The 13,505-nt window shown below is 53.9% G+C and overlaps 2 protein-coding genes across 8 annotated transcripts in view; one reads left to right on the top strand and one right to left on the bottom strand.

Moving 5' to 3' along the window:
- The window catches only part of Adamtsl2 (ADAMTS like 2), a 32,745-nt gene extending 26,943 nt beyond the window's left edge, over positions 1-5,802 (top strand). For all 6 annotated transcript variants that reach the window (XM_042275066.2, XM_042275067.2, XM_042275065.2 and 3 more), the window contains exons 16-19: positions 379-549; positions 1,255-1,431; positions 4,218-4,362; positions 5,127-5,802. In XM_042275066.2, the coding sequence (XP_042131000.1) occupies positions 379-549; positions 1,255-1,431; positions 4,218-4,362; positions 5,127-5,245 (612 nt within the window). In that variant the 3' untranslated portion in view covers positions 5,246-5,802. The remainder of the gene's footprint in view (positions 1-378; positions 550-1,254; positions 1,432-4,217; positions 4,363-5,126) is intronic.
- Positions 5,803-7,285: 1,483 nt separating this feature from the next.
- The window catches only part of Fam163b (family with sequence similarity 163 member B), a 34,297-nt gene continuing 28,077 nt past the window's right edge, over positions 7,286-13,505 (bottom strand). Inside the window, exons 2-3 of one of the 2 annotated variants that reach the window (XM_006993115.4) lie at positions 10,175-10,290; positions 7,286-9,513 (exon numbers count right to left, since the gene is read on the bottom strand). In XM_006993115.4, coding sequence (XP_006993177.1) covers positions 9,103-9,513; positions 10,175-10,267 — 504 coding nt within the window. In that variant the 5' untranslated portion in view covers positions 10,268-10,290 and the 3' untranslated portion in view covers positions 7,286-9,102. The remainder of the gene's footprint in view (positions 9,514-10,174; positions 10,291-13,505) is intronic. The other variant, XM_042275071.2, reaches the window with a different exon arrangement.

Below are 13,505 nucleotides of genomic sequence, written 5' to 3'. Positions count from 1 at the left end.
CTGACGACATCTCTCCTTGTCTCTTTCTGTCTGCATGCCTTTCCTGTCTCTGTCTTTCCGCCTGTTCTCCCTCCCTGTCTCTGTCTCCATCTGTCTCTCTCACCTGGAACAGAGCTGCTCATGTGCTTGGTAAGGTCCTCTCTGGTGGTGGGGGCTCTCAGGTGACCTTTTGAGCTGTGCTTTTCTCTGTGCGTGTTTTGCGCTGAGCATGTTATGTCTGTAATTAGAACAGAAATGTTATTTAAAAAGTGGTTACCGTGGAAACTGCTTCCCTTACACTGCCCTGGGAGCTGTTTCTCTTACTTGGGGATGATGCCGGTCGGGGGCTTATGGAATGGCCCATGTTATTTTACCAGCCATTGTTGTCCCCTCCCACAGTGCAGCGGGAGCTGTGGGCAGGGCCGGACGATCAGGCACGTGTACTGTAAGACCAGCGATGGACGGGTAGTCCCAGAGTCTCAGTGCCAGATGGAGACGAAGCCTCTGGCCATTCACCCCTGTGGGGACAAGAACTGCCCAGCCCACTGGCTGGCTCAGGACTGGGAGCGGGTGAGTACCCAGGAGCCTGCATAGAGTCTCTCTCTGGACCGCATGGGGGATAGGGGAGGGTTGGCCTGAGTGCCAATGGCTGGTCACAAGGAGGAATTCAGGACAAGCTATGAAGAACAATTGACTAACAGTTAATTTGGGACAAAGCTAAAAAGGTAGTAAACCACTTCCCATCTCCTCCCACAGGGGTGTCTGTGGGTCCCCAGTATCTTCTCACAGGGCCCTGTTCTGGTGGACACAAAGCCAAAGAGAGGGGTGTGTTGACTGCACACACTTTCAGGCCACAGGGCCGTGATGACTTTTGCTATCACAACCCATTTGTCTTCTGTCCCAACCTGCCCTTGTCACCAACTTGCCATTTCAGACAATTGTTCTCAGTCAATGGTTTCAGGCGGGCCACTGCTAACTAAATAATCTTGGGCCAAATTGCTTTCTGCAGAATTGATTTTGGCCTGATCGTCCTTGGCCAAATTACATTAGCCAATTTGTTTCAAAACAGATGGTTTGAGGCCTAATTGCTTTTGATCAAATCTGGATGGGGCCAAACGGTTCCCGAACAAAGAGTTGCCAGCCAATCTCCCAGTTGAAACTGTTTACACTTTTACCCAAATATCATTGACCAAACCTTGGCCACCAGGGGTGCTGTGGTCAGGGTTCTGGATCTCTGGGCTGCTGGCCACTGACCCGTTCTGTCTGGTCCCTCAGTGTAACACTACCTGTGGACGTGGTGTGAAAAAGCGGTTGGTTCTCTGCATGGAGCTGGCCAATGGGAAGCCTCAGATGCGCAGTGGCCCTGAGTGTGGCTTATCCAGGAAGCCCCCCGAGGAGAGCACGTGCTTCGAGAGACCTTGCTTCAAGTGGTACACCAGCCCCTGGTCAGAGGTGAGCACCCAGCAAGCGCCCCCCCCCCCCAACACTCTCTGAGACTGCTTTAAACCAGGCCTAGGCTCTGATCCTGCCACAGAACATCCATCTTGGCCTATGTCCATCAAGCCTTTCTCCAAGCCTCAGTCAGCCAGGGTGCTTGTCCCCGGATGCTTCTAGGTCAACTAGTAGAGAGTCACCACTACCCAGAAGCCTTTGCTGATCTTACCCTGGTGTCCTACAACTCTTTTTGTGGGCCTGTCTGGGCCTGGTCATTTCTGGCTTAAAGATGAGGCTTTTAAGTGTTGTGTTTGGTAACAAGTGTGCCTGATACTCTCCAAGGGTAGTCCAAACCCGATGGATACAGAGGGTAAGATTGGCTGAGGCACGGCTAAGACAGAGGCATGAGACTTGGGCATACAAGTGGCAGAAGTGAGCCCTAGGTCAGTGGGCAGAGCAGCAAGTTGTCCTGACCCAAGCCTGACCCCCTGTTCAGTTCTACGGGATCCTTCCCATGCTAGGCAGGATAGAGCTGAGCTCTCCTCTCTGAAGCAAGAATGGAGCCATCACCTGTTGTCACCATAGAGGTCACTGGGGGCAGCTGCGGTCCAGCACTTGTCCCCAGATCTGTTTTCCAATTGTCACTTACCGAGAGGAAGAAACTGAAGTTGAGAGAGCTTTCCAACCTGGGGCCAGAGTTTAAGGTGTGCTAGACCTGGGGCCGAGGACTCTGCAAAGGGAAGGAGGTGCAAACCAGTCCATCCCAGGAGTCCGGGCCAAGGAGCCTAAGGTGTGAGTAGCCTCAACTCACAGGCAAGTAATGGGCAGGCAGAGAAGCAGTAAGTAGAAGGATGAGAGGGTCCCCTACTCACGGGGTGGGAGGGACTTCCTGTCTAGTCTCTGATTGGCACAGCAAGGTAACTGCACCTCAGCTGCTCTTCACCCTGCCTGAGATGTCATACCACACCTTGAGGCTTGTCAGCGTCCTGAGCCTTCCTAACACCACAAAGGCAACCACACTTAGGTGTCAGCTTTTATTAACTCACATCAACATCCATATGCCATTTTATGCCATCCCATAGCAACAGCATCCCATAGCAACAGCATCTGTCCTGTGCAAGGACAAGGGGAGTCCGGAGCCATCTTTAAACATCCCTGGGCAGGCTGAGGACATGACTTCCGTGGCCAATCTGAGTAACACAGGGTTTTAAGCTGTCCATGGTTTTGTTCCCACATAGGTCAACTCTGAATGTTTAGGAATAGTAGTGGAGTGACAGATGGGGCCTGGAGTCCAGAGTCTTCATTATGACGTTCTCTAGTGTCCAAAACCCCAACACATAGGCTCTGCCTGGGCTCAGCTGCTGGGATGGGTGGGTTACAAATTCAAGACTTGAAAGTCCAAGGGCTCTGTCGGGTGAGGCCCCAGCTGCTGCCCTTCTCAGACATGGGCTTAGGAACTCCGGAGTTCTTCTGTATAACAAACACACACACACACACACACACACACACACACACACACACACACACACACACCACACCACACACACACATACACACGCCCACCACACCACACACACCCACCACACCACACACACACACACACTGTGATGTCCGCCAATACCCATCACCCTAAAGGTAAGAAGGAAGAAGTAGGGCTGTGATTGCCTAGAGGGTACATGGCAGAGCTTGAGGACCAGCAAATATCGTTAGGGGAAGCAGGTAGAGAGACACACAAGGGTCTCTGGAGTGAAGATCCCCTCTGAACTGATTGAGTCTAGCTGGAACACTGGTCTTAGGGTAGCTGTGTGGCCAGAGCCTAGTAAGTCAAGGACCATGCTGGGCAATAAGAAAGGAAGAGTTTGATTAAGGAGGATCCCCAAAGCAGCCATGGGGGAGGGGTGCTTCCCATATTGCCCTGATGAGATGGCAGGAGCAGAGGGACCACAGGAGTGGTGGACATGTGGGAGTCTGCCCTTTCTGCTCCTGGCTGGGGCAGTGCCCTTCTTTATGGCTGCCCCATTAAGATGCATCAGTTCAGTGTTTGTTCATCCAATTGTTCTGTCCCATTCACCTGCAGGGACAGAGGAGCAGGTGCCAGGACCTGTTGGGAGCCTACTTATCTTCAGGGGCATCTGCAAAGGCACAGTGTCCTCTGGTCGCCTGTGCCAAGCCAGCCTCCCCTCTCCTCGGGGCGGGTGAATGGGCAGGTGGCCTTATGCCAGCCTTCATCAGCTCCTCTGTGTCTGGTAATCAGACTAGGGTGAGCCTGGGGCGGGGGCCTCCCCATACCTCAGGTCCAAGGCATGCCTGGGTGATGTGGGGTCACCACATCAGGGAACCACTGCCTGCAGGATCTTGGCAGGGGAATAGCAGGGTAATTGGGGTCAGCAGATGTCCCTGGTATTCTGGGTAGCTCAGCAGGCTTTCTGAGGGGAACATCTGGACTCAGTGTGATGGCTCTGGAAGTTACATTGATTGGCCCATGGCAAACTCTCTGTGTCACTAATCTGGGACAGATGGAACCTGAGCACCCAGCAGGTCATAGTTGGCACAGGAGGGGGCACCCTCTCATGTGAAGCTGGGAAAACTGAGGTAGAGAAACCAGACAGTGCCTTTCCTCCAGTTACCTCTGCTCAGTCCCAGCTCAGGCTCTAGATTCTAAGGAGCGGGTGCGTCCTGGGCCAGCCTGTGGATGGTTATGGTGCAGAAGGGAGAGTGCTGAGTGATGAGAGTCCCAGTCTCTATCACTATGGAGAGCCTTGTTATGTACCTGTCTGTCTGTCTGTCTGTCTGTCCCACACCAGTGCACCAAGACATGTGGGGTAGGTGTGAGGATGCGAGATGTGAAGTGTTACCAGGGAACTGACATTGTCCGAGGATGTGACCCACTGGTGAAGCCTGTCGGCAGACAGGCCTGTGACCTGCAGCCATGTCCCACAGAGCCCCCAGGTGAGAAGAAAGAGGCTGGGCACAGGGCGGAGACTGGTGGGAATTGTGGGCATTAGTTAAGGGTAGCAGCTGGAGAGACACACAGGCGCGTCTTCAGGAGGGGTCTTCTCTAAGGGGGAGGGCCTAGCTGGGGCTCAGGGAATCCATGCAGAGACCTATGTCTTGGAAAAAGCACTGGCCTAAAATGTGGTTGGGGGAAGCTGTGGGACCAGGGACCAAGATGACCTGGCCTGAGCAGCAGGTGCTGACTCTCAGGAGGCAGGGAGGTAGAAGCTAGGCATGGTCTCTGGCCTGGGCAGATAGACAAGGTCCAGTCTCCAAAGTGGATGCCAAATGTAGGGGAAGGTGAATTCTATTGGGAATTGGGAATACTGAGGCAAGGAGAGAGGGACCCACGGGTCCTGGAAGGGTTTAGACTTTTCAGAGGAGATTAGGGACCTCTTCCAAATCCTAGGATTTTACCCCCCACCCCCAAGTGATCAGATCAAACTACCTAGTGGGATCCATATTTTCCTGGAGAGGGACTTGCATTAGGAAAGGGCTAGCTGGGACATAGAACTGGAGATCTGTAGTAGGTGGGGTGCTCTGGACCTAGGCTGGGGGGGGGCCTCATCTGTTGACCTGTTCATAGTGTGACTCTGGGAGCCCTTTGTGAGCTCCTGCCTTTGGGAAGATACTATGGTGAGAGTTGGGGACCCAGGGAGCTGTTCTCCTTGGGTCTCCCGGCATTTCATCCTTCCTTTTGTATTGTGTCCCATCCCCAGATGACAGCTGCCAGGACCAGCCGGGCACCAACTGCGCACTGGCCATCAAAGTGAACCTCTGTGGCCACTGGTACTACAGCAAAGCCTGCTGCCGCTCCTGCAGGCCTCCCCATTCCTAGCCGGTGCCGTAGCCCCGAGACCTGAGCACCACATCCCGGGGCTCTCATTGGACACCCACCCTGCAGGAGACCCTGGGCTGTGAAGATGTGACACAGAGCACAACTGACAAGAAGGGATTTTTGACCCTGTGGCACTGTCTCTGGCTCGGGGGAGAGCCTCCAGTGCCCACAGGCCCCTCCTCAGATGGAGCCACCCTGCTGCGGAAAGCTGTCTATGCTCTCCCAGGATCCTGTGTCTGCGCCCACCCTAGAGGGCCCAGAGTCCAGAACCCAAAGTGGGCAGTACCTGCCCATTTCCAGGCCCTTCTCTGAGGTGGCAGAACCCTCTCAAGGTGACTTGCAGATGACCCAGGAAGGAGGGGGTCTTGGGTCAACTGAGGAGCCCAGGCTGCCCTGCCTCTGGAAGTATTGAAGGTACCCCATCCTAAGGCATTAGTGCCACAGTGCCTCCCCTCCTGGAGTTCCTGTGCTGGGTGGAAGGGACAGACTTTGTCCATGGTGTCCCTGCCACCCTCCTCACTACTCACTGGTGCATGTTAATAAAGTGGCTGTATTTATGGCGGCGTGCTGGGGTTTCACTCACTATGGGCAGAAATGGTGGTCAGCCTTGGGAGCTTTAGTGAGGCTGTGCGGGGGTCCTTTGCTGGACAGAGGGTGCGGAGATGGGTGGGAACAGGGCAGTCTGATACAGAAAGCAGACAAAAGGCAACCGGAAGGGCAGGTGGTGTACAAGAACGGGCACTGTGGGCAGCAGGACAGCGTTGAGGTAGAAGCTAGCGTGAATCTCCAGCCATCTTTAGCTGCCTTTGGTCTGGGGCCTATGGCCAGGATGGAACACAGGGCTATAGGAACGTTGGAGGAGCGGTGGGAACAGGAAGGCTAGAAGATACAGGATATGGCCACCATGAGCACGTGTAGCTGTGGGCTCAGGTTTCGTGTAAGGCCATCTACCATTCTCTGAGGATCATCCTCAGGGCCGTATGCACAGCTTCCCACATCAGGGTGGCTCCTTGTGGGTGCAGAGACACAAGGTAGCTATTGGGTGCTGCTTCTGTCTGGCTTTTCATGAGTGGAGGAGAGTGGAGAAGACAACAGTGTACATATGCACACACACACACACACACACACACACACACACACACACACACACACACACACGGCCCCCAGTGAGGCAGGGAGGACAGGGCTGTCTGTGTCTGAGATGGTCATGGCTAGTCAGACCCAAGACCCTGGAGGAGTCCTCTGGACCCAGGTAGTAGGGAGGCTGGTGGCTGTCTTCTGTGCTTTGGGGTCAGTCTGCCCCGACAGGCCTGCCATCTAGCTCGGTTCCTGAAGGGCTTAGGGTTTGGGGGTGTGGGGGAACTGAGGCGGTAACACAGCCCAGTGCGTTCCTGCTTCTCTGTGTGCCTGTACCACAGGGACTGAATCAAGGGAGCCGCTCCTAGAGATTTTATTTCCGTCCCCCAAATGCAGAAGTCAGTGGTCTGGAAGATGGTCGTGAGTCAGGTCACCGAGTGGGCTCAGACAGAGCAGTTTCCTTGTGTCTCAGGGGCTGGGACCTCTGCCACACCTGAGTCCCATCATTACCTCTCCTCCAGGCTCCTCCCCCTCCTGACTTCCTCCCTCTCTGCCTCAGCCCACACTCCTTTCTGTTGGCCTTTATTGTGCAGCTGACTATGCCAGGCTGTGTCGCGTATGCCACCATCACTGGCTGGCTTCATCTCTTTTTGAGGTGGGCTGAGTGAGTACCCACTATGCTGATGCCAGCCCAGGGACAGCCAACCCTTTGTCCTCAAGAAACACAGCCCATCATGTTCAATCTGCTCTTCAGATTGCTTAACAGCGATCTTGAAAGCCACTGGGGGCACTGGTGAACAAAGGTGGCTGGTGATGATGCCCCCTTTGCCTGAGAGCTGTTCTCAGCCCCCCTGGGAAGAGCTGGAACTCACCAGCTAGGCTGGGAAGGTGGACTCCGTCTGGTTCCAGAGAAGGTCTGTGCCTGAAGGTGCCCAGCAGATGGACAGACAAGCAGCCTAGTGCCAAGGTGTGGGAAACAAATTTATTGGCTTTTGCTTTTTCTCAGGGTGCTGGGTGGGTTCCTGGCAGGTCCCATGGTGATGTTGAGTGAGCCGGTAGGGATGGATGCTTAATTCACTTTGAAGATGTCTATGGGTCTATACAGAGATGGTGGAGGTTAAAAAAAAAGGAGGGGAGGGATGGGACACAAAGACAGAACAGCCCAGAGCACCCTCCCTACCTCACCCATACCCCAAGTAATGCAAGGGTCAGAGGCCATGGGGTAGACTGGGACAAAGAAGCAGAGAGGGAAGGGGTAGTTTAGGGACTTCTGTGATTCTAAGGGTGGACTAGACCTTAGCGAGACCAAACCGAGGCAGGAAAAAGAAAAGGGGGAAAAAAAAGTTCAAATGCCAAAGACAGCAGATCCTCACTGGCATGGTTCAGCTGCCTGCAGTAAGGGTGGAGGGCCCTGCTGTGGTACCTGGCTCAGGAGTGGCCACTGTCCTCTAGGAAGGCACCTTCATGGGGGCGGCGGCAGCAGGGGGGGGCACTTGCTCCCCTAGGGCTCCACTGCAGGGCCTGGGGGTGCAATAGGGCCCCAAGGGAGAGGGACTCTTGAGACTATGCTGCCAAGAATGGTGCCTCTGTCAGAGCAGAGAACTGTGTGCCTGATGGCTGGGGTTCTGGGCTTGGGGCACCTTCGAGGGGTGGCCACCTGACACCAATTCCTCATCCAGTGGAGGGCTTGGAGCAGCATGGCTAGAGATGAGGCTTCCACACACTGGGGGGGGGGGCGGGGAGGCTGGGCCTGCGACCTCATTCCAAGCAGAAAACAAGAAGTGGATGATCTGTTGCTCGGCTCGCCCCAGGGACCTCAGTTCCCACTGAGGACCAGAGTCCACAGGGCTTTCTGCAGCCAGCCCCCGCCCCTCCCCCCAGCCACTACATGTATGAGGATTCAAGCCCATGGGTGGGATGACCTGCCCAAGAGTCACGCCTGAGACCCCTAGTGCATAGCTGGGCCATCTCCAGTGCATCAGCAGCCTCGCTGGGTGTGTCCGTCAGGTGACTGGGCTTAGGGATGAGTACGGGATGTGTAAATTTTGGTGTCAACCCTCCCAGAGTAATGCCCCCCCACCCCCCGCCCCGTGCCTATGCCTCTTCTCTCAGAAAAGCAGATCGGGGTAGAACAAGTGTCCCAAGGACACTGCTTTCTCCTAAATTCTCCCTTCTGCAAGAAGACTTGTCCATCTTCAGGGAGGCCAGAGCAATGGGTATTTCAAGCTTGGGGCAGATGCTTGGCACCTAGGTTCAGGAGTGTGAGACAAAGGCTGGAAGAAGAAATGGTGGGGAGAAGGATGGGAGAGGGGAGACAGGGTGGAGGGACAGAATATTTATTTGGTCCACGGTCACTATGGAAGGTTCATGCTTGTAGGGCCATGGCAACCAGTGAGACCTCTGCTCCCTTGAGCAGGTCGGAAGCCCAAGGCCTGGCGAGGGAATGACAGACTAAGGCCATGAAGCCAGAGACTGACAAGTTGCTGGGGTGGACATTAGCCATCTTCTCATTTCCTGGGAACAGGACCTAGCTCCTGTGCCCCAACATAGCCTGACCTTACCCTCCTGACCCCTGCCTCTCCTCTTGTGCCAGCCACACCTGGTTCATTGGGCTTTATCCTTGTAGAGGGCCTGGGGGTTCCCCATGCCTAGAGGCCCTAGGACAGGGATACAGGGAAGACTTGGCTGAGCAGAGGTCTGGAGCCAGGACATGCCATGGGGATCCTGCCATGATCTCAAGACCTTCCCGGGGCTGGATGCCTAGGCAATATGGAGGCCTGTCACACGTCGGTGCTGACGCTGCGGCTGCGGGAAAAGGCCTCGCGCATGGCGGAGAGGCGGTTGGGGTTGAGCGCCTGCAGGCCCCCGAAGCTCGCTGGGGGCAGATCCACGTCCTCCTGGCTGATGGTTTTGTAGGCCACGCGGCCCCCGCCGTTGCGCACGCCCTCAAAGTCGTCGTCCTCTGGCTCCTGCAGGAAGAAGGTGGGCGGCTCGTACTGGGAGCAGCTGCGGCAGAGAGCACGAGCCTGTGGGGACTTCTGGCTGAAAGAGGTGGTGGCCGCTGGGTAGAGAGCAGGCCCGTTGGTCAACACAAGGTTCCGGTTGGAATGCAGGGGCGGCAGGTGGGAGTGCACAGCGAAGTCGGGCTCCTCCTCGTCCTCCTCGGATTCGTCCTTCTTGCAGCAGTAATACTGTGGGTAGAGGGTCAGGTGACCGTGGTGCGCTTCCCACCAGGGTTGACCGGAGGGTAGACCCCAAGATTATGGGGTGGCCCTGCTCAGTCACCTCCACCCAGCATCTACCCCAGCCCACTCCGAGCGGAGGTCCCCACAATCTGTCACTTATCTATCTCACCCACACAGCTAGATGTAAGTCTAATTTCCAATTTGCAGGCAGGTATACTGAGGCACAGTTAGGTAAGAAACCCGAAAGCGGCAGAGCTGGGTAAGCCACTTCAGATCCTAGAGTTGTCATAGGCACTGGGTGTGCCTTGCACACAGGTGCTCCTTCTTCTCGGGAAGACATGGGGCCTCAGGGGCCTCTAAAGTTCAGGCAGGGAAGGGTACACAAGGCAGTGCACTCTTCACTGCTGCTCTCCTGAAGGGTAGCTGTGCGCCGCTAGCCAAGTCCTTGACTCTCTCTGAGCCTCAGCCAAAGCCTTGGTGAGTTGGGCATCTGGCCACTGAACTGCACCGAGATATCCCCTCTGCCCCCGCCCGCTGAAATCTGACTGTACCCTCCTCCACTGCACCCTGGACCCTGAGCCTCTCTGTCTTCTTGGGGGCTCCCCCTGGAGAGCCACCCTTCAGGCTCCACCCCAACCAGATCCCCTCCCCCCTCCCTTGGGAGTACCTGAAGCCGACAGTAGCAGAGAACGGCGATGATACAGAGCAGAATCACAGTTGCCAAGATGCCCCCAGTGATGACCACAGTCCCGGCTGTCATCCGCCCACTTCTCCATCAACAGCCTGCAAGAGATACCACAGGCCACAGCACTGTTAGTGCCTCTGTGCCACAGCCACTTTCTACGCCACGAGACCAGCTGGAGGGGAAAAGGAAATACCCCAGAATGTGGACACCACAGACTGGAGATCAGCCTGGGATGGAGCAGGCAGGAGGAGATCCCAGCCTCCAAGCCCTGCTCCACCTCTTAGCCTCAGTTTCCCCATGTGCAAAAGGTGACTGCTAATAGCCTGACGTTGGAGTTGATTTTAATTTTTATGCATATGGCGTTTTGCCTGCATGTATGTCTATACACCATGCACACTGTGCTCATGGATGCCGAAAGAAGGCTTTAGATCCCCTGGGACTTGAGGTACAGACAGCTTTGAGCTGTCATGTGGGTGCTGGGAATTGAACTAGGGTCCTTTGGAAGAGCTGCTGGTGCTCTTTGTTGTTGTTGTTGTTGTTGTTTTGGGATTTTGTTTGTTTGGGTTTTGTTTTCTTCTGTTTTTTTCCCAAGACAGGGTTTCTCTGCTTAGCCCTGGCTGTCCTTAACTCTCTCTCTGTAGACCAGGCTGGCCTAGAAATGACAGAGATTCTCATGCCTCTGCCTCCCAAGTGCTGGGATTAAAGGTGTGCACCTGGCTTAACTGCTGGTGCTCTTAACCATGGAGCTCTCTCTCCAGCCCCTGACCTAAAGTTCTTTCTCTCTCTCTCTCTCTCTCTCTCTCTCTCTCTCTCTCTCTCTCTCTCTCTCTCTCTCTCTCTCTCTGTGTGCATGTTCCTGGGCATAGTGTCTGAGTACATGTGTGTACATGTGAGTGTGGATGGAGGCCACAGGTCAACATCACTATCAGGTGGTGTCTTCCTCCATCTACCTCCAACTTACTTTTGGAGACAGATCCCTCACTGAGCTTGAAGCTCACAGATTGGCTAGGCCGACCAGCCAATGAGCTCTTGTCTCTGATTCCCCAGTGCTAGGGTTACAGATGTGTGCCACCACACCAGGCTTTTCCATGAGTGCTAGGGAGTGGAACTCGGGTCCTCACGATTGCAAGGCAGGCCCTTTGCTGACTGAGCCATCTCCCTGGTCCAAAGGCAGAGCCTCTTGAGCATGCCTTTTAACATTAGATATAATACTCTCCCTTCCAGTCTAGTGCGACACTCCCACTTTAAAGAAATGTAGCCAAAGCAGGGCACAGTGGCACACACCTGTGATCACAGCAGGGGATGGAGGCAGGAGGATCAGGAGTTCAAAGTCATCTCCAGCACCATAGCAAGTATGTGGTCAGCCTGGAATACCTGAGACCCTGTCTCAAAAACAAACAAACAAACAAACAAATAAATAAAAAGTGCCGGACCCAGTTCAGGCATATGCTGGCTTTAGAATTTGTCTCTCTGGCTCTTTGTCTATGTTCCCACGTTCACACATTTTCTTGTGTAGTGTAGTTTCTGACATATCGCACTACTTAACACAGCCAACCCCTTTTACATATTTAGTGGTGGTAAGAGGCACAACACATAAATTTTCCATCTTTACTGTTCCTGTGTAGCTGTGCACAGCTCTGGGACGGTTTGGATGCATGTGTGTGCCATGTGTGTAGAAGCCAGAGGTCCATCTCCAACAGCTTTTCTTAAGAGCTGTTTTATTTTACTTAAAAAATTTTATAACATCTATTTATTTGTGTGCATGTATCATGTAGAGATTAGAGACAAACCTGTGGGAGTCAGCTCTCTCCTACCATGTGCATCCCAGAGATGGAACTCGGGTTGTCAAGCTTGGCCACAAGTGCCTCCATTTGCTGAGCCTCCTAGACAGTCTCTGTCTTATGTGGGGATGGGAGGGGGGAGTTGTTTGGTTTTATTTTGTTTTGACAGGTTCTGTCATTGGCTTAGTATTTGCCAAGTAGTTGAAATGGCTAGCCAGCATGCCCCAGGGGTCCACTTCTCTCCACCTCCCTAGTGCTAGGCCTACAGATGTGCATACCACATCTGGCCGTCTGTGTGTGTGTGTGTGTGTGTACAGGTGTGCATACCACATCTGGCCGTCTGTGTGTGTGTGTGTGTGTGTACAGGTGTGCATACCACATCTGGCCGTGTGTGTGTGTGTGTGTGTGTGTGTGTGTGTGTGTGTGTGTGTGTACAGGTGTGCATACCACATCTGGCCATGTGTGTGTGTGTGTGTGTGTGTGTGTGTCTGCACAGGTGTGCATACCACATCTGGCCGTGTGTGTGTGTGTGTGTGTGTGTGTGTGTGTGTGTGTGTGTGTGTACAGGGGCTAAAACTCAGGTTCCTGTGTTTGAGCAGCAAACGCCTCGCTGACTGAGCCGCCTCTCCAGTCCTGTCTTCATCACCGTTTAAGTGTTCAGTTCAATATCGACTAAACAGATTTTCTTTCTAGAACTTTTTCATCTCATGAGACTGAAAAAAAACAATTTCTTTTTATTTAGGAAATTTATATTTAGAAAAAACATATTCCCAGTGACATTATAAGGAAGCAATGGTGAGCTCCCCATGTTGCAGAACCAAACTCAATGACTTTTTCAGAATAAATCCTTAGAAGACAGATTTCTGCAGCCATGATGGCAGGAGCCCTTCATTGCAAGGAGCTCGCAGCCTGCATTCAGTGTGGGTCTATGCTGATTAACAGCCCTGTCCCCAGGACACAGACTCTCCTTTGCAGTCTTCCCTTCATATTTTGCAAGGTGTCCATTCCAGTCATGGCCAGCACCAGTTGAAGAAGACTTAACAGCTTTCCCACAGCCCTTTTGTCTTCCGGGGCCCTTCCCTGACCAGCCCCAGCACCTGGGCAAGCCCATCCCTGACTCCACTCCTAAGACTTTCTGGTACTGTGGGGCATGGGGGAGATGACATGGAGGGAGTGACTGGACCATTTTAAAGGAAAGCCAGCGTATCTCTGCCCATAAACACTTCTGTACAGATGACAGAGGGGCACTCAGAAAAGCCTCCTCTCTGCTTGCCCCCCCATCCTCTGAGATGTCATCCATACAGTGGGTCTGCACACATTAGGACCACTTGGGTTAGACCCTTCATTCCAGAATGCCTCAGTTCTCATCTGTCCTTCTCTTGCCTCCCCACCACGTGGCTAGAAAAGAAATGGTGCCATTCATCTCACAGAATTTTCTATGTATTGGAGCTGGCATGTTTCCTCGTGTGGCAGTTAACAGGCCGTTCATGGCCACTTGGAACCCTAAGCTGGCCTCCTGACATATCACCTTC

Source organism: Peromyscus maniculatus, chromosome 4, assembly GCF_049852395.1.
Source record: "Peromyscus maniculatus bairdii isolate BWxNUB_F1_BW_parent chromosome 4, HU_Pman_BW_mat_3.1, whole genome shotgun sequence".
In the NCBI taxonomy this organism is placed as follows: Eukaryota; Metazoa; Chordata; class Mammalia; order Rodentia; family Cricetidae; genus Peromyscus; species Peromyscus maniculatus.
The sequence above is the reverse complement of the archived record's forward strand: the minus strand, read 5'-3'. Positions and strand labels throughout refer to the sequence as shown.